This window comes from Onychostoma macrolepis, chromosome 07, assembly GCF_012432095.1.
Source record: "Onychostoma macrolepis isolate SWU-2019 chromosome 07, ASM1243209v1, whole genome shotgun sequence".
NCBI lineage: Eukaryota > Metazoa > Chordata > Actinopteri > Cypriniformes > Cyprinidae > Onychostoma > Onychostoma macrolepis.
Window position 1 is genome coordinate 4,220,010 of NC_081161.1, and position 25,366 is coordinate 4,245,375.

Sequence of the window (25,366 nt, forward strand, 5' to 3'; positions counted from 1 at the left end):
TGCAATGAAAGAGCACGCGCTGCGAGCACAGTACCGTTTCCGCTCTCATTTGACTTGTGCCTGGCGCTGAAGTGATGTGGAGCGCGCATCTGAAACATCTCCGGTTTGATGTTGTCGTAAAGACGCTCTGAGACTGAATAAATGCACTTCTTGTCAAGAGAAAAAGTGACAGAAACAGCCGTTGTGAGAGGGGTGGCCAACCCTAGCTCTGCCCCTGCATTAATTGCGTTAAATAATTTTAACGCATTAAACTGAAAAAATTAAATCGCCTGCATTAATGCGCTAGTTTTGACACCACTAATATATACACACACACATACATACATACATATATATATATATATATGTGCATATGTATGTGTGTGTGTGTGTGTATATATATATATATATATAAATAAAGGTGCGACCACTTTTAGAAAAGCTTAGAAGGGTTAAAGGGATAGTTCAACCAGAAATTAAATAATTTCCTCTCCCTCATGTCGTTCCAAACCTGTATAAGTCTCTTTCTTATGTTAAACACAAGAGAAGATATTTTAAAGAAGCAAACAGTTGATGGTCCCTATTGACTTCCATAGTAGGGAAAGAAATGCTATAGAAGTCAATGGGGAACATCAACTGTTTGATTACCAGCATTCTTCAAAATATCTTCTTTTATGTTCAACAGAAGAAAGAAACTCATACAGGTTTGGAACGACATGAGGATGAGTAAATGATGACAGAATTTTAATTTTTGGGTGAACTATCCCTTTAAGCAAAACATGGATTGAATTGTGACTCAGATATGAATCTTGACATGTTCTGAGAGACTCACCCTTGCGGTTTCAAGCAATGTGTCAAAATATAGACCAGATCGAGTGACTCACGGTAGAGGGTGGATAGGAGCCTGATACCGTGCCCTTCCACAGCAGCATCGAGAGGTTTGCTGGGCAGATGTTTCTCACCGGCGTGCCTTCCTCAGAAATCACGATCACTGTAAACACTAAAGACACCAGAAAATATGATCTGCACACTATGAAATTACAATATAATGTAAGTTCGCTAAGCTTATATGCATCCACACACACCTGGGAAAATGTCCCCTGCATGTAAGGAAGCAGCACTGTCATATTTAATAGAGAGTTCGACGGGTTTGTTGGGGTCAGGAATCAAGTTCAGTTTTACTACAGGTCCAGGAATCCCGTTCCTGCCAAAAGACCCCCGAAACGCCAACTGATGCACCCCTCTATAGAAGAGAAAGTGAGAGAAAGAAACAGAAAGTGAAAGAGAGTGTGTTTTTGTTGAGCATCATATTTGATACATCAGGCTTTTACAGCTCATATACTGATATAGTGAGAAAATGGCAAAAACACCACACAATTTTCCGTGCCATCTGCAGATGCCAACTAAACTCTATCATGCAAAAAGGAAGCCTTATGTGAACATGGTCCAGCAAAAAATATGCAATTTGGTGCAGATGCTGATATTCAAAAATTAAGATGTAATTCTGAAAGCTGATTTTTGTAACAGTGTAACAGACTACTTGCATAAAATGATATAAACATCAGTCATCACTCTGCATCTCCCAATAATACATCTCAGTAAGATGATATTTTATAAAGGTTTATCAGCAAAGGTTGATCATGTTGATCATTTAGAGGCCTTGGAAATTCATGTGTCAAATATAATACAGTAGGCTTTACAGGGTTCAGTATGTACTTACTTTGGACCACTTATAGCTTCTAACACAAAGAAAGCTTTTCCTTCTGATCCACAGGCTGAGATGATATTAAAGACTTTATCTAAAAGAGAAAAACCAAAAAAAAAGTATAAAAAATGTAATTACTTCAGTTGAATAGTAAGGCATTAGCTCTTAAGTAAAATTTAAAATATTAAAAGTTTAGATATACAGACCCCACAGGTCTGTAACTCACTTTTTTTTTTTTAATTTCCATTGCAATTTTTGTTCCAATGTGAAGTCATAATGCATAAACAGTCTATAGGTCTAAAACTGAGGTGATGGATTTCACAATTTTGTTTCATGTTCATGCATTCATTTTTAATTTATTTTTTGATCGTTCATAATACAGTAGTCAACATTTTAAGCGGATCAAAACAGTTGTCCTAAGACAAGGTTTTGATCCATTTCAAATGTTGACTAGTGTAGATAAACCCTCTACTTGTCAACTTAATTCGATTATCGAAAGTGATAAAATTTCGGATCTTTTAGTGACATTGCACTGGGTTGATCTCACTCATGTTGTACAGCGTATGTTAAAAAAGTACTTTTCAAGTACAGTCAAAAGTCTTTTTTTTGTGATTATAAAGCAAAAAAGGCCTCTAACACTAGCCTGCTATATTCTTTTTCTATTCTATCGGTTTTCTTTTTATTATATAATTAAAAAAAAAAAAACTTGCTTCGTGTGCTGCGTTAAGCTAACAGAGACTTGTCACAGCACTTGGGTATCATTGCTCTTTTGTTGATTTTGATTGCTTCCGTTGTCCTCATTTGTAAGTCGCTTTGGATAAAAGTGTCTGCTAAATGACTAAATTTATCCACAGACCTCTCTTCCCCCAAACGTACCTTCAACTGAGGCATCAGAGCCTTCATCACAATTTCAATCCGCTGGTCTGGTGAAGGATTTCCCCATTCGTCACACAGCTGCACGACCAGCGGAGCGTCCAAGCCCTGGCCATTCACGACCTGCAGAGGCTAAAGAGACGAGCTTTATTCAAACTGTTCTCCCCCATGAAATTCAGTGTTCGGGATGTGAAAATGTGACATACCATCTCCGGCTTGTCCAGCAGCTTTATCTGTACCGGAGGTCCCGCGGTGACTTCGATTCGCACAACTTCCTTCATGTCCTGATACTTAAAGCACAACTCCCTCGGCCCAGGAGTTCCTCCCACGAACCGGACCCCACATACAGACAACAGTCCACTGCTGGCCTGCAAAACGGCATATAATTAAATGCACATGCTTAAATGAAAATAAAGACACATTTTTACAAGTACTACATGGTATGACAGTATATACACCTTGCAATTTATACTGTTTTTTTTTTTTTTCAAACACCACAGGCAGGGCCCTATTAAATCAGTTGAATTTTTTCCTAAATTCCTTGTTTTCAGTTTAAATTTTTTCTGGATTCCATTCTGATGGTTAAATTACATTTTAGTAATCAACAAACATGTCTAATTAATTGACATCACAAAACTTACACATACTGCTGTCAAACGATTAATCGCATCCAAAATAAACGTTTTTGTTTACATAACGTGTGTGTGTGTGTGTGTGTACTGTGTATATTTATTATGTAGATATAAATACAAACACATGCATGTATATACTTTGAAAATTTATATTCATATAATTATATAAAAATGTATTTAATATATAAACATAATATATTTTTCTTAGATATATACATGCATGTGCGTGCATTTATGTATACATAAATATACACAGCACATACATATATTATGTGAACAAAAACTTATTTTGGATGTGATTAATCACGATTAATCGTTTGACAGCACTACTTACACAAACAATTTGTAAAAATGTAAAAAAAATTTGCTTTTTTTTTTTTTTTTTAGGGAATTTGCCATTTTTCCCCCAGATTTCTTAAATTTTTTTCCAAAAATTCTGTTTTTTTTTTTTTTTTTAAATTCCCTGTCTGATTTTAATTTGTCTGAATTTTGTTTTAATTATTTAATTCTAATAATTTAAAACCCATGTCATCAATAATCAATTGAATTCATGAACCTTAAAACAATTGGGAACACAATAACTTAGCAATAAACCTAATTCTCAGGTCAGGTAAAAAGTCAAGTTTGGCCTAAATTACAAGCGTTTCAAATTACCTACAACTTAGTCAGAAGACTCCTTTGTGGTATGTTCTTATTCAAAGTCTTAAACCACTATAAATCAAGCTCTGGTAGGCAGTTTTTGTAATCAATTAAATTTCTTCCAAATGGTTGCATTTCTTTTTAAAATAAACAAAAATGTACGTAAGGAAAAATCCACAGCTAAAATCCTTTATTCCACAATCCTTTATCTCGCTTATACCATGCTCAGTTGCCAGCACTGACTTAAAGCTGTAAGTGTACAAACAAACTCTAAAAGCAAAAAAGGAAGAGCATACAGAACAATTATTTCAAACAATGGAGGAATCAATAAATACCAATAACTTTTGGAACAATTGGAACACTCTCTATAGACCACAAAAGGAAGAATTGGCCACTCAAAATGAGAACATATGGAGGACACACTTTGAAAATCTGTACAAAACAATTTAAACAAATTCTGCTCGAAATGAAATAAAAACCAAATTAGAAATCCTGAAAGAAAAAATTAAAGACAATCAGAATCCCCTGGATTTCCCAATCACAGTAAATGAGCTAACAGACAGACTACATGCACTGAAACCCAACAAGGCATGTGGCATTGATGCAATATTAAATGAAATGATCAAATACACAAATGACAAATTCAAAATGCAATAACCAAATTATTCAACATTGTTTTGAGTGAAGGATATTTTCCAGACACCTGGAATCAAGGCCTAATTACACCCATCTTTAAACAAGGAGACAAGCAATTACAGAGGCATGTGTGTCAATAGCAACCTGGGGAAAATATTCTGTTCGATTATTAACATACAAAACTCTCAAAACCCACAAAATCTTGGAAAAAAAGTCAAATTGGATTTCTTCCCAAACACAGAACATCTGACCACATTTATACCCTCCACACTATCATTGATAAGCACGTACACCAAAACAAAACCAAAATCTTTGCTTGCTTTATTGACTTTGCTTTTGATTCAATCTGGCATGAAGGACTCTTTCTAAAACTACTGGAAAACGGGATTGGAGGAAAACTTTCGATCTAATCAGCACCATGTATAAAAACAATACATGTGCTGTAAAAATAGGGAACAAACGAACAGATTTTTTCTCTCAACGACGAGGAGTTAGACAAGGTTGCCTATTGAGCCCCAATCTGTTTAACATTTATATAAATGAATTAGCCAAAGAATTAAACAATTTGACCGCCCCCGGCCCAACCCTAACTGAATCAGAAATCAAATGTCTCCTCTTTGCAGATGATTTAGTCATTCTGTCAAAAAAAAAAAAAAAGAGGGACTACAACAGCTCCTCGACATCATAGAGACATTCAGTCAAACATGGGCTCTTAAAATGAATCTAACAAAAACAAAAATGATTTTTCAAAAGAGACCCAGGTGTAAGGAAAATAAATACACATTCAGAGCAAGAAACCAGGTCCTCCAACACACCCATGAATACACCAATCTGGGACTAAAAATCAGCTCAACAGGAAACTTCAATCTGGCTGTGAATGCACTGAAAGCAAAGGCACTGAGAGTCTTCTACATGATCAAAAATACAATTCAGTATGAAATTCCAATTCAAACCTGGCTTAAAATCCTAAAACCAGTAATCGAACCAATTGCACTATATGGCAGTGAGATATGGGGACCTCTAAAAACCCAAGATTTCTCTAAATGGGAAAAAGAAGAAATTGAAATTATGCACACCCAAATTTGTAAAAATATCTTAAAAGTTAACAGAGCAACACCAAACTCCTCGTGCAGAGCTGAATTAGGACAATACCCACTATTAATTAATATTCAAAAGAGAGCTGCGAAATTCCAGCAGCACCTGAAATGCAGTGATCCGAGCTCTTACCAGGCTGAAGCCCTGCAGAGCCTGCAGAAGAGTGCACTTTTACAGCTGGTACTCACACTACACCCAAACCAGCACAGCACAGTCCGGCCCAACCAAATCACACAGCTACACAAACAAAACTACACTGCCTATTAGAAAGATGCCACTAAAATACAAAAGATGATGGAGCTGTATTTACACCTGAAAAGAGACTACAAACCAGCAGAATACCTGAGCTGTGTAAAAGATCACAAATTAAGAAAGACACTAACGAGTGATCACTGTCTGGCTATAGAGAGAGGACGACACAGACAAAGATGGCAGCCACGAAAACAGAAAGAGCTGGAAACAGAGGAACATTTCTTGCTGCACTGTGATTACTATCACAACATTAGAGCTGCATATTTCCCCAAATTCCAACAAATGAAACCAAATTTTATGGCATTACCAAATGCAGAAAAATTAAGTCACATTTTAGGGGAAAACTCCAAAATGATCACAACAGCAGCAAGATATGTATCAGCCTGTCACAAACTGAGACTATCAGCCAGTGGACAAAACTGAAGCAAGATCATTTCGTACATGTTGTACAAATGTTTTTTATTTATTAATTATTTTATTTATTAATTATTATTTTTTTTGTTTTTAACAATGTCTTAAATATTTTTCTTGTTTGTGGAAAAAAAAAAAAAAAAAAAGTATACATGTACATATTTACTTAATTATTTTACAGATCTATTCTTGTTCTATGTATTATATAATTGTTTGTTCCTTATTTATATAAATGGACAATGCTTTGGCAATACTGTGCAAGTCATTCCAATAAAGCTAATTTGAATTGAATTGAATTGAATTTAATTGAATTGAATTGAGAGAGAGAGAGAGAGAGAGAGAGAGAGAGGTTGAAGATCGAAATGCGCAGATTGCGTTTACGCAGAAACTTGTTATCAGCTGCCCTGAGACTTTTATTAATAAAGTAGCCTAAATACTAGATCGCTACATTATATTCTTCAGCAATGAGGTGGTAAAATCACTGTATTTGAAGTAACTAAACACAGCTTGACTGTATGTAGAGAGATGCACAGACGCAGGTAATGCACACACAACTGTCATCTCTCTCTCTCTCTCGATCGATAATTCAAATAAATGCTGTAATTCATTCAAATAAATATGATCTTACCGCACTATTTCATCTCTGTGCCTGCCTTGAAGCGATCAGAATGCTAGATCTAATGCTAGCTGATGAAAATAACCGTCATTTTTAGCCGTCCGGTCAAATATTGCGCTGTCATCCTCCGCTTCACGTCGGGTGGTTCTTGGCCTCCATGTCATGCATGAAAATCGTTTAATACACAGCAAGCCATGCATTATCACTTACTTAATGCACACCTTCCAGAACTGAGTATTCAGACAGGTTGCACAACAATATTAATGATTTCATAATTGCATGATCTTGAGCCACGTAACACAAAGTTTTTGGATGGCAGACTACAGATGAAGTTCACAGCATATAAACCTCTTTCAAACAGAGATTCCGGAAAAAACATGGATAATGTGCCCCGGGTTTGATTTTGGTTTATTGACAATGCCAGTGATTTTCCGAAATCTGTGCATGCGTTCACACACATCCCGTAAAGACACGTAACATTAGGATGTGACGTGTGACGCATAAACACAGTTTCACTAATCTCATGTTCAGCGCAGATAGCGAGGAGCTCCCTCTGCTTCATTCCAGTTTATACATATTTTTTCATCGTGAACGTTGATTTGCCTTCAAAACGCCTTGTAAAAGAGTCGCACAATAACGTCGATACACCCTTTATGGCATTGATCTTGCCTTTTCAATTCTGGGACATGTTTGCGTTCACACAGAAGGCCCTCTGCCAATTTTCCGGGATCATCGCGCCGGCTTAGAAACCTAACAAAGGTGACCTCTACCATTGGTCAAATATGTCTTATAAAATAGTGTTTTTCACTACTGTAAGTGACATTACAGTGATTCTCTGTGCCACAGACACAAATGATAAAATATCTAATAAAATGTTTTTAAAACTAAATAAATTTTAAAATATAATAAAACAATCACTTGACAGAGTGACTTATGACACTGCAAAAATTCAACACTTTCACTTCCAAAGATGACTTTACATGTCTGTGTTCTGTTCCGCCTCTGACCGCAAGCACAGAAAGCCTCCTGAGGAACTGCGCAAGTTCTCTTTAGTGCTCTTAAACTAGTGCTGGGCGGTATGACCAAAAATTTATATCACGGTATTTTTCAAAATTATATCGGTTTCACGGTATATGACGGTATTTATTTTTTTCATGTATGACCGGGTGTTAACCACATTTTGTACTGATTGAGAGAGGAAAAACTGCAGTTGATTGACTCAGTTGATAGAATGCCCTATTTTACTTTCATGATGAGCGAATATTGTAGAAAAATTCCACACTAAATAGTGACTAAACACGACTCATTAATAGCCTACATGTTAACCAGGAGTCACTCTCATTTATAATCGCAACATCGTCTGATAAAATCAACATGCATCTAACGTTACACTAAAGAGTGGCTATGCGGTGGTTTTGGCTATATTACTTTTTTGTCTCATGCAGTGCACTGCCTGCGTCTGAGTAACAAACTAAAAAAAACAAAAAAAACAACAAACAAAACAGTGCATAATATTAACATACAAACTATGCTCATATTTATAATTCCAAACAGTCAGTTAGCAGCAGGTGCTTGGAAACGCTGTTTTGTACTCATTTATTGACGAGTCTGCTGCGGTACGGCCAGCTGAATGCGGTGCTTCGCTGCCGCTCGCTGCACAGAACAGACGCCGAGAGAGGCGACACTGCGCTGGGAGTCAGATCTCGCGCGACACGGGGCAACACTGGAGACATCTTCCAACTGAACCATAGCTAAGGTTTATCCAAAAAAGTCGCTAGGTTTGTCAGTTTGTATGTTCTATGTAAAAAAAGCCGCTAAAAGGGTCTGAAAGTTGCTAAATATAGTGCTAAAGTCACGCTCGTGTGTGTGAGACGCGGGAGCTGGTGGCAGCGGGCGGTGGATATTGTGGATGAGTTCTTCTGTGTCATCACGTTCTACTAGTTCTACAGCTTCAGAACACGCTTAGTAACACATACAGCTGTGTTCTTGCCACAATGCAATAGTGAAAAGAAACCCCTCTCAAACATGTCGCGTTCCGAACGTTATTTAAATGACACCGGTATTGCGGTATTTTAAAAATTCATATCATAAGAAAAATAAACACCGGTATTCGGTATGAACCGGTATACCGCCCAGCACTATCTTAAACTGCACAAAGTTTAGCAAACACAACCAACCAAATAAATAAAAAAGCAGCCCACAATGTAACTTAACTTTAGGTAAACAGCAGAAGACAACAAGCTTTTCGAAGTAAGAGTACCGCAGCAAGCCAAGCCAATACCGATCCGATACCAGTGAAGTTTTTTTTTTCTTCTGAATCAATGTAGAATTTCTATAGCGCAGCTTTTTAATGAGGCAACAACATAGACACAGCACAAGGGCAACATGCAACATGGAGTCACAGGGCAGGGCCCCAGACTGCGACTAAATCTGTTGCATTTGCGACCAAAAATATTCATTTACGAGCGATATTTTTGCTGAGATCACCACTAGCGACTATATAAATTCACATGTTTAGACTTGAAAAATTGCATGTAATGCCTTTTATCCCCCAATTGTTTTGCGATCACTGATTTTACTGAGCCAACTGTCATAACTGAACATGACTGGGGTGTGAATGCTGAACGACTGACAGCATGTCATCAGCTAGAGACAAAAAAGAAGGAAAATCTGACCACGCCCCAAGTCACGCCCACAAGCCATGCCCCCAGCACTTCTTATTAAAAATATATATTTTAGCACATTAAAAGATATATCTTTTATTGTAATAATACATACTATTGTTCTGTAAAAAATAAAAAGCAGCATTTAATAATCATGATAATAATATAATATAACATATTATAATAATAATATGTATATATAAATATATATAAGTATATAGAAATATTATTATTAAAGTACCTGCCAAAAGTTAGGAAACATTACAATTATAAATGATTTTAAAATAAATATATTCTGCTCATCAAGGCTGAATATATTTGATCAAAATAAAGTAAAAAATAAATAAATACACCAATATTGTGAAATATTATTACAAATAATAATAAAAAAAGTTTCAGCATTACTTCAGTTTTCAGTGTCACATGATCTTTTAGAAATCATTACAATTTATTTGACTCTCATGAAACATTTCTGATTATCATCAATGTTGAAAACAATTTTGCTGCTTCATAGTTTGTGTGAAAATAGTGATACACTTTATTTTTCAGGATTTTTGATAGATACAAAGTTTATTGAAAACATTTATCAAATATATTAATTAAATTTGTTAATGCATTTATTACATAGAAATCATTTTAAATGTCTTCACTCACTTTTTAAATCACTTTCATGCATGAATAAAATTATTAATTTAACTCTCTCTTTTTTAAATCTTATGCAAATGTTTGAATGGTATCATTGTTTCTACAAAAATATTAAGCAGCAAAACTGTTTTTAACATTGATAATAATGAGAAGTGTTTCTTGAGCAGCAAATCAGCATATTAGAATGATTTCTGAAGATCATGTGACACCGAAACTGTTCTTTGTAAACAACAACAGATTTATAAACGTTTCTAATGACAAATGTTGTGCTCCCAAATGCAAATTAAAGCGGCTCAAACCAAGTGCAGCGTAGCTAGCAGTAACTGTGAATCGAAACGTGAATCGCACGATATTGGATTTTTGCCGATATTTCTTAAATCATTTTGGCCGATACCGATATATTTCCTTTTGTGCACATCATGCAGTGCACATCATGCCCCCCTACATTCTACTATTTAGTAGAATGTATGTCATACTACTACTACTACTACTACTACTACTACTACTACTACTACTACTACTACTGTTTAAAAAATTTATAAAACGTAATTTTTTAAATAAATAATCACACAATATTTCTTCCATATTTTAATTTTAATAGTAATTTTGGGTGAATCTTGTTTACAGTTTTCCATACTTTTATTACTTGTGGAAAAACTTGAAACACAATTTTAAATAAGCATAAAGAATGGCATTGATTTTTGTACATTTTATTTTTGTTTGACTTATAGTGTGAAATAGTGTGTTTTTTAATTAGCATGTTTTTGTGTATTGCTTTGGTACCGAAATTGGTACCGAGAACCGTGGATTTTCACTGGTATTGGTACCGTGACAACACTACTTGGATCTATGCGTATCACATGGTTCGTCCCTCAGAGGTCGGAAAATACAGAAATCCATATTTATACGGAAAAATCACATCCCTTCTATCAAAAACTGCTCATTTGTTTGTGTCTGTGGTTGTGTATACAGTACCTGCCATTCAACGGCCAGAGCTGATTTATCCAGACCATCAGCAGACACACTCAGAGTCTTCACAATATCAGCTTTCAGACAGTCCGTTTTATTCCCGTACTGATCAACAACTTCTACATCTGAGAGAGAAACACAAGTTTTAAAAATGAATGTTTTTAACAAACACAAAACTGGTGAGCGATCTACAAATGGAGCATCTGTGAAGCGACAATTAGTTTCAACAGAAATGACACAATGAAATTACATAAAGAAACCTGGGAATTTTGTAATCACATCATGACTTGCTGATTTGAAGTCAACCCCAATTACGATGTACCTAAAGACAGTACTTACAAATGTTTCCAGACAGAACTTCTCCCATTTTCACCGTTGACTCGCTGAGGTTGACCCGCAAACGCTCAGGCTCATCTGGACGAGGCCTTCAGAGACACACACATGCAGAGATATGCTTTTGTTTAGGTATATAATGAAAGACAGACAGACGCGTGATCTGTGTGTAACTTACACAATGATGAAGGAAAAGTTGACTGTGTGCTGATCGTGGAAAGACACGTGGTAGAAATGGTCTCTCTGTGCTTTAGACGGGACACATAAAGGAGGCAGTTTTCCCTGAGAAAGCTCTTGTGTGTTTATATCTGCCGTCCAATTCACCTACAAGAAACACACAAATACATGTACATCTACAAATATTATTTTTATACCGTGCACAATACACACACTGTATGACAAATATATTATACATAATAATAATAATAATAATAATAATGTGTTTGTTTTATGCTATTTTATAAAACATAAAATAACATAGCATTTATAAATGCATAAGTAATTGTTAACTTACAAATATACAACTGATCATGGTTATCACATATTTGTTCATAACGTAACAACATAAATACAAAAAAAAAAAACATTTTATTTGTTATATTGTTGTATGCTATTTTACACAACATATATATCAAATAAAATATTATTTGTTATATTGTTATACTATATTATACAAATAAAACATTATTATTAGTCATAATATAGCCTAACGAAATATAATCAATATTAACAGACAATCTTATTGGAAAAAAGCTACCAAATTTTGTTGTTGTTGTTGTTGGTAACAATTAATGATTTATAGCATTTATAAATGTAAATATTTGATTACATACAAATATATTACTGACTATGGTTATCATATTTTTGTTCATAATATAACATAAATACAAATAAAAAACATAATATAAGCGCAAGACAACCATTACCAGTAGTATTTTTTGGCAAATTAACATTAAGCAGATTAATAAATGCTATAAAAATTGTTAACTGTTACTTTATGACACCCAATTCATTGATGAATGTTAACGTATATTACATATTACGTAAACTTCTAATTTATTTCGTATTAGAATATTTTGTAATAAAAACCCTAGTGAAAAATAAATATCCTTAAAATGTATCTGAAAAACATTTATTGCATGCAAAGTACACTACAAATACATTTTAATATTTATGTACTTAATAAAATGCTCTGTAGTTGTTCTTTTAGTATACAAAACCGGTATGCTTAAAGTCTGCTAAATTGAAACAACTCATTTTGTACTTAATGCACTTTAATTGTGCGGAAGTAGTGCTGAAGTACAATTAAAGACATACTTAGTATATTTGATTGTGCTAAAGTGGAACTATTGCATTTAAAGGGAGATATTATTCAAAGATCATTCAATCCTCATCAAAAGTGAAATTAAAACACATTTTAGGCTTATTAATTAAGAAATATGCATTGTGCACAAGTAATCCTCCAAATCCCTCCAAATGTTTAATCCCTCATTTTGTTGTGAACCATTTTTTGGGGCTGAGTATGACAGTATGTCAGTGCAAACACTGATTTAGTCACTAAAAGTAAACCTGAGAAACACACCATGCAAAGAACACAAACCACACCTTAATCTTGTCGGTGAGTTTTCGCTGAAGGGAAACCAGTCTATTGCCCTCATCATACAGTTTGAAGCGCAGGTTTCCTAGCGTGTCTCCTGCCGTCCAATCAATGCGCTCAGCGTTCTGCAGCACCATGACATCTTCAGAGCCCTCTTCCTGTCTGTAGACCTCCAAACGGGATATTCGTGAGCTGGGCAAGACTCGGAGCTTGCGTTCCACGCATGCCACAGTCCTGTGGTTCTACATGCACATAAAAACACACAAAAAAAAACCTCACACAATCACGAGGATTTTATTTATGAGGTCAAAAATGTAAAAAAAATAAATAAAAAGAAACATATGTACAGATGAAACATTAATTTGTAAAATAGATACGCTTAATTTTACTGTGGTTTTATACAAACAGCCCCTGATGCTGTTTATCTAGATTTAATACACATACTTTGATAGCAAAGCAGACAAAAAACAATTTAGAGCATTAATTGAGCCCTTATTCTGAACACCACGCACTATTCTTAAAAAAATTTGAAAAACTAAATTTAACAAGAGTTTATCACTACATATCAAATTCTGAAATTTTCATTTAAAGTAGAATAGACAGATCATTTATCAATACTTTTGATTTTTTAATTGAAAAAAGGTCTAGTATTATTTGCTTCTAATATCAGCCAAATCAAACAATATTGATAAAACACTGATGGTAAATGCTTAGAAGTCACAAATATAATGTGCATGCCTATTAAATATGCATTTTTTTTTGTATCTGGATTAAATGCACAAAGCAACATGGTTCTGAATATTAAAAGCAAAAGATATATTTCCATAATAATTAGCACGATATTATCGGAATGATTTCAGCCGATAACGGCTTAAAATGCAAGCATCGGCATCAGTCCGATATGTACAATTATGCCGATATGTCTTGCTGATAAGACGAATAACTCACATGTGCTCAGGGTGTGCTAGTGATAAGATCAAGTCAGCAATTCTTGAAGCAAATTTTTGCCTGAATGGTGATTAGATTCACTGTTTTTTAACTCTGCATTTAAACTGAGAATGCATGAACAGAATGACACAGCCGGTGCAACAGTTACTAGCGTGGCAGCCTCCCCCGGGTCCTAATGCCCTTCAGGTAAGGAGTTTTAATTCCCTAGGGGGCGCTGTTCGCCTACTTGTAATAAAATGAAAGTAAAATACACAAATAACATTAAGATTGTATTTCTGATTAAATAAAGCACTAACTGGTCTAATCAAGAGTATGTTTTGATTTAAAGGTCAGAAGACGCAGCTCACATAAATAAAAATCACAAACATGACACTTGTAAATTAAATAATTTTATATATACAGATTTATTTATTAATGTGTAATATGTTTTTTTTTTTATTATTATTATTATTTCAAACAGATTACGAGCTCTGAAATGAACTTTTTAAAGAATGTTTACAACTCTTTTTCTTTTGACAATCTACAAATGTTAAATCTTTAAATAAAATGTTAAGGTTACCACTGCATCTGTCTGAAAAAAAAGTGATTGAATTATAGTTGATTTATAATTATTTTCAAGCTTTCAATGTACTCTCATTATAAAAGAACTTCATTATTGGTTATTTAATTCTGACAAGTAAAAATTAAAATAATTTGTTTAGAATCTCTGCACAGGAGAGACTTGGTGTTGATTCCAAACAAAAGGAAATATACCGTTATCGGCAAAAATTAGTTGAAAAATATCGGCATATCGGATATCCGCAAAAATCCAATATCATGCATCCCTAATAATAATATATTGGTTATAAATAAACAGATCAAACACATAGAAAATGATGCATCTTACAGGAATGTTGAACTTAGCAGTAAGGATCTGCTCAGCCTTTACAGTCTTCAGCAGAAGTGGTTTGGTCAGCAGGAGTCCAGAGCCGGTGTTACTGCAGTCCACAACATCCACGGGCAGATCAGGGGCTCCCAGCAACTACAAACACACATTTACCAATCAGAAGATCAACTGTACTTCTGGGCATTCAATGGAAGGTCTTTCCTAAAATTAAGTTGACGAAAGTTTAAATTAAATGAAACATGCAATAGGTGAAATATACAACAGTCATCCAAAAAATGTCATTACATTAAAAAAAGTGTTCTTATAGGCAGTTTTTATATCAACTTTTTAATGATATAATTGTTTATATTCCACATCATTGTAGAAATATAAACATTTAATCAGTGGATATAATTACATTTTGTTTTCATGACAGATTTATTCAAACATTAAATAATGAAGACAACATGTTAAGAAAAAAAATGTAATGAATATGTAATGTAGTGGATATATTTATCAACATGCTCCTCTCTAGAGTTATTTTTTATAGCTGACTATTGAGTTTATGGACATTGGCTTTCCTGAGGTAAATGTAATGTTATGTGACATTGCTTAAAATGTCTTTTGTATTGTTTGATATCTTTCCAATGATTGAGCGATTACATGGGACATAAAAACTAGTGCTGTCAAACGATTAATCGCATCCCAGAGAAAAGTTTTTGTTTACATAATATATGTATGTGCACTGAAGTTCATTTTTTTGGATATTATTAGCCTAAATAAGCTGACGAAGTACTAAACAATTACTGTAACTGTCAAACGTTATGCAAGCAGGATACTTTTACAACTTAAAGAATTAACCATGGTTTTACTATTAAAATAAATAAATAAATAAATAGCCTATATATTATATACAGTGGGTACGGAAAGTATTCAGACCCCTTTAAATTTTTCACTCTTTGTTATATTGCAGCCATTTGCTAAAATCATTTAAGTTCCTTTTGTTTCCTCAATGTACACACAGCACCCCATATTGACAGAAAGACACAGAATTGTTGACATTTTTGCAGATTTATTAAAAAAGAAAAACTGAAATATCACATGGTCCTAAGTATTCAGCCATTTTTAGGTTTCTCCAGAGATGCTCAATTGGGTTTACGTCAGGGCTCTGGCTGGGCCATTCAAGAACAGTCACGGAGTTGTTGTGAAGCCACTCCTTCGTTATTTTAGCTGTGTGCTTAGGGTCATTGTCTTGTTGGAAGGTAAACCTTCGGCCCAGTCTGAGGTCCTGAGCACTCTGGAGAAGGTTTTCGTCCAGGATATCCCTGTACTTGGCCACATTCATCTTTCCCTCGATTGCAACCAGTCGTCCTGTCCCTGCAGCTGAAAAACACCCCCACAGCATGATGCTGCCACCACCATGCTTCACTGTTGGGACTGTATTGGACAGGTGATGAGCAGTGCCTGGTTTTCTCCACACATACCGCTTAGAATTAAGGCCAAAAAGTTCTATCTTGGTCTCATCAGACCAGAGAATCTTATTCAGGTGTTTTTTTAGCAAACTCCATGCGGGCTTTCATGTGTCTTGCACTGAGGAGAGGCTAACGTCGGGCCACTCTGCCATAAAGCCCCGACTGGTGGAGGGCTGCAGTGATGGTTGACTTTCTACAACTTTCTCCCATCTCCCGACTGCATCTCTGGAGCTCAGCCACAGTGATCTTTGGGTTCTTCTTTACCTCTCTCACCAAGGCTCTTCTCCCCGATAGCTCAGTTTGGCGGACGGCCAGCTCTAGGAAGGGTTCTGGTCGTCCCAAAGCGTCTTCCATTTAAGGATTATGGAGGCCACTGTGCTCTTAGGAACCTTAAGTGCAGCAGAAATTTTTTTGTAACCTTGGCCAGATCTGTGCCTTGCCACAATTCTGTCTCTGAGCTCTTCAGGCAGTTCCTTTGACCTCATGATTCTCATTTGCTCTGACATGCACTGTGAGCTGTAAGGTCTTATATAGACAGGTGTGTGGCTTTCCTAATCAAGTCCAATCAGTATAATCAAACACAGCTGGACTCAAATGAAGGTGTAGAACCATCTCAAGGATGATCAGAAGAAATGGACAGCACCTGAGTTAAATATATGAGTGTCACAGCAAAGGGTCTGTATACTTAGGACCATGTGATATTTCAGTTTTTCTTTTTTAATAAATCTGCAATATGGGGTGCTGTGTGTACATTAATGAGGGAAAAAAATGAACTTAAATGATTTTAGCAAATGGCCGCAATATAACAAAGAGTGAAAAATTTAAGGGGGTCTGAATACTTTCCGTACCCACTGTATGTATTATTATACAAAAAAATAAATACAAATAAAAAAGGTTACTGTAGTTAAACCATGGTAAATTAACCACACTCAACCTAGTTTAACCATGGTGTTCGTCCAACTGTGGTTATACAAATGGTAATCAATACATGGTTACAATTTTTACTATAATTAAACCATGGTTAATTTTCGTAAACATTTTTGGGGTCCCCTTTGTGGTCTGTGCTACTTGTAGTGCGTTTTTGTTTTGGTTCTTGTGCTGTATTTGCAGTGCCTTTGTTTTTGCAGCACGTTTCTGGTTGTGTTGTATTTGCAGCGTGGTTCTGTTGTTGCAGCGCGTTTGTATTTGTGTTGTGAGTATTTGCAGCGCATTTCTGTTTTTGGTTGTGTTGCGAGTAATTGCGGCACATCTGCTGTCAAACTGATGAAGATGTATTCTTAATTTGCAGGTGGTTTTCTATTTGCATGTTTTTCTTAAGTCACAGTGCGCTGAGCTCTCTCGGCCACCGTAATATAGCGGTCTCAGTTTTATTTCAATCAAATGTGCAGCCACATCTATTTATTTCAGTGCTGTCAAGCGATTAATCGCGATTAATCACATCCAAATATAATAAATATATTATATATATATATATATATATATATATATATATATATATATATATATATATATATATATACACACACATAATAAATATACACAGTACACACATATATTATGTAAACAAAAACTTTATTTTGGATGCGATTAATCGCGATTAATCGCTTAACAGCACTAATTTATTTAGATTTTACATTCAGTTAAATTATTAGCTTTTCAATGATCACCCATTTGAGAAACCCTGAGATAATCTTCAACTGTTTTAATTATCTGTATATAAAAACAATAGAAGTCTACAGTATGTAAATGTGTGTGCATTCATCAAATAAATAAAATTGCTAAGCGGTGTGTGTTTGCCGAGGAGTGCTACCTGGCAGCGGACGCTGAGTTTAGGCTGAGTGGTGATATTCTGGTGCTCATCGTGAACCTCAACTTTGAAGTTTGCTGGAGTTCGATTCTCAACAGAGAGCACATCATCTTCTGGAAACACCACAAGAGTGTGCGGAGGGCCTGGAAGATAAAAGTCACCTGGTTTTTAACATACTGCTTTATATTTCCTCTTTCTGTTGTAGTTTCTGTGTTGTTTGTCATACCAGGTTGCAGAACAATTTGAAGAGACTGGCTGTCCTGCTTCAGTCCTGGGATGTGCACCTTCACTGTGTCCATCTGTTAAAAATATCACACACATCCGAGTTCTGTGCTAATAGCGTCATTGCAAATATATTTTTAAAAAATCCTTCATGCATCTTTTTAGCAAGAACGTTCTCATAATACAGTATATGTTGGTTACACAATCACATACACCATATCAGTCAAATACATTCTTGAGCACAGGTTTCAGAAATAAATCGACCAACCCTTTCTCTCTTGATTAACATACATAGATACCTTCTTGTTGAATATTTGTGATTAGTTTATGCTCTGATTAATTAAAACACATCAGTTATTACTGTTTAACTCAACGTTTGAGAATCATGACCAACTGTGAATATTGTGAAACTATATGCAACACACTGCCAACCTTGTTTTGATGACTGATCTTTCCCATTGCCCTCACATTTTTGATGACACAAGTGGTCCCAAATGCGATTCCCTCATAACTCAGCTGTAGTGAACTAATGAGAGAGATTTCACCATCAGAAAAACACACGAAAACGATACTTCCAAGATAGAAATTCACATTCATGTGCATATGAAGTGAGTGCATTATTCAATGATTTAAATGTGACATAATTTTCTGTGGTTACAAACAAAACCACAACAGAATTAATCGTTTCACATCTCCAAAAAATGCAGTAGCAGCATTTCTGTTTATTAAAGAATTGGTTGAGTGAATAATTCAATGGCTCACACATAAAGACAGTCAATTTTCATCACATTTTAAGGTAACCTACAGAAGGTGTCACTAAAAAAGCTCTTCATAAGCTCTTAAATCAATTCAATATTTTGAGTTTCAATATTATGAAATTGAGTTTATGATTAAAACAAGAAAAATATCTGCCAATGGGCTCAGAAAATTCTTAATTTAAAGGGACAAATGTTTTCATACCCCTTTGAATTTTGTTCAGTTTTTTTACAAGACTTCATGCCTTCAGTTTGCATCTCAAGTAAATGGATCTTGATTTAAGGATGTTTAGATATTTGTATTGGAAAACAAAAAGATATTTATTTTTACGCAACATGCATAATTTAATGACTATATGAATTTAAAATTGATTTAAGATCTTTTTAGAACGTGTGGAAGGGCAAACTCTTTAGCACCTTTTTAAGAGCTGCAGAAACCCTGAATGAAATGTTGTTTTAAGAATTGTGTTTTGCAAATTATTTATTTTATTTTAAGATTTGCCATTGTGTTCATAGTTTGTTGGTTTGTTTTTGGGCTTATTTTGTTTTCAGAATTGTCATTTGTTTTGCACAAAGTGTCCCAATTCTGAAGCAAACCTAACCCATCATTGCATTGCTTCACTCAGTTTCATATTTTGAATGTGGCTTTCGGACGACATATTCTCATTTTATTTGATAGATTATAAAACAGAAGCATCACAGATGAGCACTATGTCAAGTGTCTGAGCATGAAACTGATTTACATGCACGTGTGTACAAACACAAACACTATTAGCATTGGTTAATAGCAGTATAAAGCAATGAACAGCAACAGGAAAGGGTGGAAAGCATTAAATCAATGGTCAGACAAAGTTAGGACATTTCTACAGTGTGTACTCGGATCTCTACAGAGCTTGTGCGTCTATACTTTGACCTACCTACATTCCAGCTGGGGTTTAATGTCACAGGGTGGCTGGGTGGGATAATCAAACTCATCCCTAAAATCTAGAGGAATACTGAAGGGAACTCCGACATGGACAGGAGAGGAAATGATGCCTAGAACAAAAGATACTGCTTCACCTTCTGTTGGAGAAACAAAGACGACAAAGAGTGAGAATTTAACACGGCATCTAACAGGAGATGAGTAACTTCAGTCAAGCGTTATTTTATTATCACTGAGACACTACTGTAGTTATTACTCATTTTAATTTTCATATTTTCCATTTTTATTTTAATTGTAGTTAAAGGTTTAGTAATTTTCTTCAGTTTTTTATTTTTATTAGGTTTCTATTTTTTTTTTTAAATAAATGTCTATATAAGTTTTAATGAATTTTTATTTCAGGTTTTTTTCCCTAAGTTAGACTAACTGGGTAATGAAACGGGTTGTCTTTGCGACTAGCTGAAATAAAACAACTTCTTTTATTTCAGCTAGTTTTATTACTAAAAACAAACATTTCAAGATTGACAGTTTACAGTTTATTTTATTACTGGGAACAAAAATGTTTTCTATAGTTTTAGTTAACTATAACAACCCTGCTTCACTCTTAAAACAGTTTTTATTTTAGCTATTTAAATGAATAGTTCATCCAAAAATGAAATTTAGAACTTGTGTGTTTTTATTGAATACACAAGAACAATTTTAGCAGCTTTTGCCATAAAATGACGGTTCATTGTGACCCAAACTGTAAAATTCTCCCCAAAACTTGCAATTTTTATTTACTAAGTATTTATCAACTTCAGGCTTTTGTATACACGTTGCAGTCACTAAAAGCTGAAAATCAATGAGCTTCTGCTTGCAATTTCAAGTATACCAGCAAGAAGGACACACAATTTTCATACTTTAAAGTTTTGGCAGTTTACTATTTTTACAGTAAGAGTAGTATGTGGTTCTGAATTCAGCACAGGTGTGAACATGGCCAGTGTGTTGGTGTGTTTTACCTTTAATGGAGAACTTGAGGGTGTGGTTGGGGAGTCTTTTTCCAGCCCATTCGCTGGCCGAGTTATCACTCAGCATGGTCTGCAGATGCAGCGTGTACTTCCCGAGCTTACTGAGATTCTCTGGAAGTAAAAACACTCACTTAGTACTCTATGAGAAGTACAGCAAACCCAAACACTGTGCTATTAAGTATTCATTTCAAAAATAAAAACAAACAAACATAAAATTAGTCAAAACACTCATAGAGACTCATTATTTTACAATCAAGCAACAGGAAAAATTATTTTAATAAACAGTTTTGAAAACTGACCAGAGACACTCTTTCAAAGTATATAATACAATTTGACTATGAATTAAAAACAGACATTTTAAAATACAATTGTATTAATCAATTTTACTTTTAATAAAAAACTACCAATTTTTCCATAAATACATAGTTTTTTTGTATTTTGAAGCATTAATTACAATTTTTTTTTTTTTTTTTTAAAGAAGCATATTTGAATCATGTACAAGATATTTAAAATAACAATAGTAAAGTTCTACAAGATATATTGGTAACACTTTACAATAAGGTCCCATTAGATAATGTTAGTTAATACATTACTAACAATGAGCAATACATTTGTTACAATATTAATTCATCTTTGTTAATGTTAGCTCATTTTTAGTTAATGTTAGCTCAGGTACACTAAATAACATCAGACACAACTTTTGATTTGGAAAATGTATTAGTAAATGTTGTAACTGACATTAACTAAGATTAAGCTTTAGAAGTATTTCGTTATTGTTAGTTCATGTTAATTAATTACTTTTTCCCAATGACCTGCCATATTTATGACCATCAGCGGTGCAAAGTAACAGCAGTGGATTTCTAGATCCACATTTATATATTTAATCCATATCTGCCTCTCTGCATGCAATGCTATAATTGGAGAGGGATTGTGGATTAAATACATATAAATGTCCACGAATGGACCTGGAATGGATCAAATCCAAGATTCGTCTGTTTTTCTTGATATCTTTTGTATTCACCAGCATCACTTTGCCCTGCTGATGGTGAATGGTGAATTATGGCGAATGAATGGAATTGAATATGAACATGTGTGATGATACACTGTTTTTTACCCATGGGCTTGAACCAGTATTCCCACTTGGATGAATGAACACCAATGTGGGAGTTCGTCTGGACGTCTCCTTTAGGAGCTGAAGGAAGAAACGGATAAAAATACTGTATGTCACAAGCATATCGTGCATAAACATGACAAAAATATATATGAACAACACTCATGTCATTGCATATATAAATATACACATGAATACAAAAACACATGGCATACAAAAAACATGATAAAATTATCATGCACTGACAACAAACAATAATGCAGTAAATGCGACTCACAGTGCCAGATGACTTTCAGCTCAATCAACAGTTTCTTAGTAGTGCCAGCCACGGGCAGCCGAGACATCGAGTCTCCTTTCTTGTTCAAAATCTCCACTTTAATTGGACCTGAACAAGAACAGATTTATACTAAAAACTCATGGTCAAGTCAATTTCTCTACAGGTCTGTAGTGCTGTTGGTACAAGATTAGATAAAGGAGCTGTTTTTGATGAGAGTATATAATGGTTTATTTTTTAAATAATGTAATAAAGTTGTGAGTTAAATTTTCCAGAACAAAAATGTACAGATAATGTACTCAACCCCCTTGTCATCCAAGATGTTCATGTCTTTCTTTCTTCAGTCGTAAAGAAATTATGTTTTTTGAGGAAAACATTTCAGGATTTCTCTCCATATAATGGACTTCTATGGTGCCCCCAAGTCTGAACTTCCAAAATGCAGTTTAAATGCAGCTTCAAAGGGCTCGAAACGATCCCAGCCGAGAAACGATTGATTATTTTCTACAAAAAATGTACAATTTATATACTTTTTAACCTCAAACGCTCATCTTGTCTAGCTCTGCGTGAACTCTGTCTATTCCGGTTCATGACATTTAGGGTATCTCGAAAAAGTCCCATCTCATTTTCAACTTCAAAATCATCCTACATCGCTGTTCTATCTTTTCTTTGTAAAGGGCGTTTGATCTTCTTTGCATGTTCACTTTGTAAACACTGGGTCGGTTCTTCTGCAGCGATTTAGGACAATTTTGAAGTTGGAGGAGAAAATGAGTTGGGAGTTTTTCGACATACCCTAACTGTCAACTGTAAAAAGTATATAAATTGTTCATTTTTTGTAGAAAATAACCGATCGCTTCGCTAGATAAGACCCTTCTTTCTCGGCTGGGACCGTTTGGAGCCCTTTGAAGCTGCATTTAAACTGCATTTTGGAAGTTCAGACTTGGGGGCACCATAGAAGTCCATTATATGGAGAGAAATCCTGAAATGTTTTCCTCAAAAAACATAATTTCTTTACGACTGAAGAAAGAAAGACATGAACATCTTGGATGACAAGGGGGTTGAGTACATTATCTGAACATTTCTGCTCTGGAAGTTAACTACTCTTTTAAATGTCTTTGGCCAATACATATACTGTAAGTTTTGCACAGCAAGGTGTTTGTAGTGAGCGAGCTTGTTTACCCATGGGTGTGCCGGCCGGACGAGCATCATTCTCTCCCCAGGTGTTTCCCTCAGGCCACGTAACCCTCAGCCGATCTGGAAGTCTGATGGCAAAAAAAATAGTATTTAAATCTCACACTGTGCTTAGTTATGCAGGCCTATAATTCATTCACTAAAAGAGGAGGGTACCTTGATAAGACTTTTTATATCGAGTTTCAGTGAAAATAACAGAATAAGTTAGGGCTACACAATTTGGGGGAAAAAATCTAATTGAGATTTTTCTAATAAAAACTGTGATTGCGATTGAAAAAACAAATTCCAGGTTTGCTGCGTTTGCTTTTATGACTGCACAGTTTGACCAAAATTGTGCTTATATATCGATATGGCTACATAATAATAATTATTATTATTAGATTTTATTTGTATTATAGTTTTATTTAATTATAGCTCAGTATATATAGTAGCCGTTTTATTTAACTATAAATTAAAATATAAAGCTATGAAATTAGAGCTTAATTAAATAATAATAGTTTTATTTAGTGATTTATATACTTGTGTGTTATTAATGTGTGGCATTATTATTTATAAATTATATTATTATTAAAAACTAAAAAATAACTATAAAACAAAAATAATCATTTCATCATGTATGGGAAGATGGTTGGTGTTCCCAAATGCACAATGAAGCGACCCAAAACTTCTCTTTACTGTTAAGGTGAAGTACAGATTACAGCGACAGGTCTTACTTAGCGAGCTCATCCTCGATTTTCTTCTTAATGGTTGCGGGTGCAGCCAGCCTGTCGATCTTAGAGATGGGAATGATCCTCAGCTCATCATACAACTCCTTTGGTTCCTATGAAAACACATCACAGAGACGTACACCAAAGTAAAAAGCCACAAAACATTCTGAGTTTACATACTTTCAACCATGTCTTTGTGCGCCCTTGTTTCAGCGTGTTGTTGTGGGAAAAGCGCCTCCACAACAGAAGCAACACATTCTGGTTAGCTCATAACTTAGTTCAAGTTCACTTGTGCATTTGCATCTTCTTGTGCATATACAAGTTGTAATATAATGTTTCTGTTGTATAAATATCTGATTAATCTCATATAGCCTAATTAAGTCTCTAACAAATGCAGTTTAGACAGCAATGCTTCTATTTGAAACAGCAATATTAACTTAAGATGTTTCCTTATCAAAAACATTGGTGCGTTTTTAATAATAACTACAACTTTTATCTTTCTCTCATTATTATCACCGGCAATATTAAAAAGTTTAATTCAAATAATTGTATTATTTCAGTGCAGAGCCGTTCAAACAAGGCTACTGTACTGGATATGTTTGATTTATGTTGAAGTGCTTGGGACGTGGCTTTTAATGGTGAGACTTTTGTTTTTGTAATCAGACTCTTAAAGATTATATAAAAATTTAAATTTAGATGTATTGGTCAAAATATCAGTTATCTATTGAAGCCCGTTTCCGCCACTGAATAAAAAAAATGGTTATTTTGCAACTTTTTATCTCGCAATTCTGACTTTATTTCGAGTTCATATCAGTTCTGAGAAATAGTCAGAATTGCGACATGTAAACTTGCAATTGCGAGATATAAAGTCAGAATTGCAACTATATCTCGCAATTCTGACTTTTTTTCTTGCAATTCTGACTTTTTTTCGCAATTGCGAGTTTATATCACGCAATTCTGATTATTTCTCGCAACTGCAAGTTTATATCACGCAATTCTGACTTTATTTCTCACAATTGTGACTTTATAACTTGCAATTGCAAGTT

General features: G+C 34.7%; 1 protein-coding gene across 1 annotated transcript in view; it reads right to left on the reverse strand.

The window, feature by feature from the left end:
• Nucleotides 1-25,366, reverse strand: part of smchd1 (structural maintenance of chromosomes flexible hinge domain containing 1) — a 55,135-nt gene that overhangs the window by 17,014 nt on the left and 12,755 nt on the right. Inside the window, 20 exon segments of the mRNA XM_058781748.1 lie at nucleotides 864-979; nucleotides 1,065-1,222; nucleotides 1,700-1,745; nucleotides 1,748-1,778; nucleotides 2,561-2,689; nucleotides 2,764-2,925; nucleotides 11,122-11,240; nucleotides 11,455-11,540; nucleotides 11,627-11,772; nucleotides 13,054-13,287; nucleotides 14,880-15,014; nucleotides 18,141-18,280; nucleotides 18,364-18,436; nucleotides 18,792-18,885; nucleotides 20,032-20,176; nucleotides 21,032-21,151; nucleotides 22,155-22,232; nucleotides 22,429-22,536; nucleotides 23,602-23,684; nucleotides 24,327-24,433. Coding sequence (XP_058637731.1) covers nucleotides 864-979; nucleotides 1,065-1,222; nucleotides 1,700-1,745; nucleotides 1,748-1,778; nucleotides 2,561-2,689; nucleotides 2,764-2,925; nucleotides 11,122-11,240; nucleotides 11,455-11,540; nucleotides 11,627-11,772; nucleotides 13,054-13,287; nucleotides 14,880-15,014; nucleotides 18,141-18,280; nucleotides 18,364-18,436; nucleotides 18,792-18,885; nucleotides 20,032-20,176; nucleotides 21,032-21,151; nucleotides 22,155-22,232; nucleotides 22,429-22,536; nucleotides 23,602-23,684; nucleotides 24,327-24,433 — 2,310 coding nt within the window.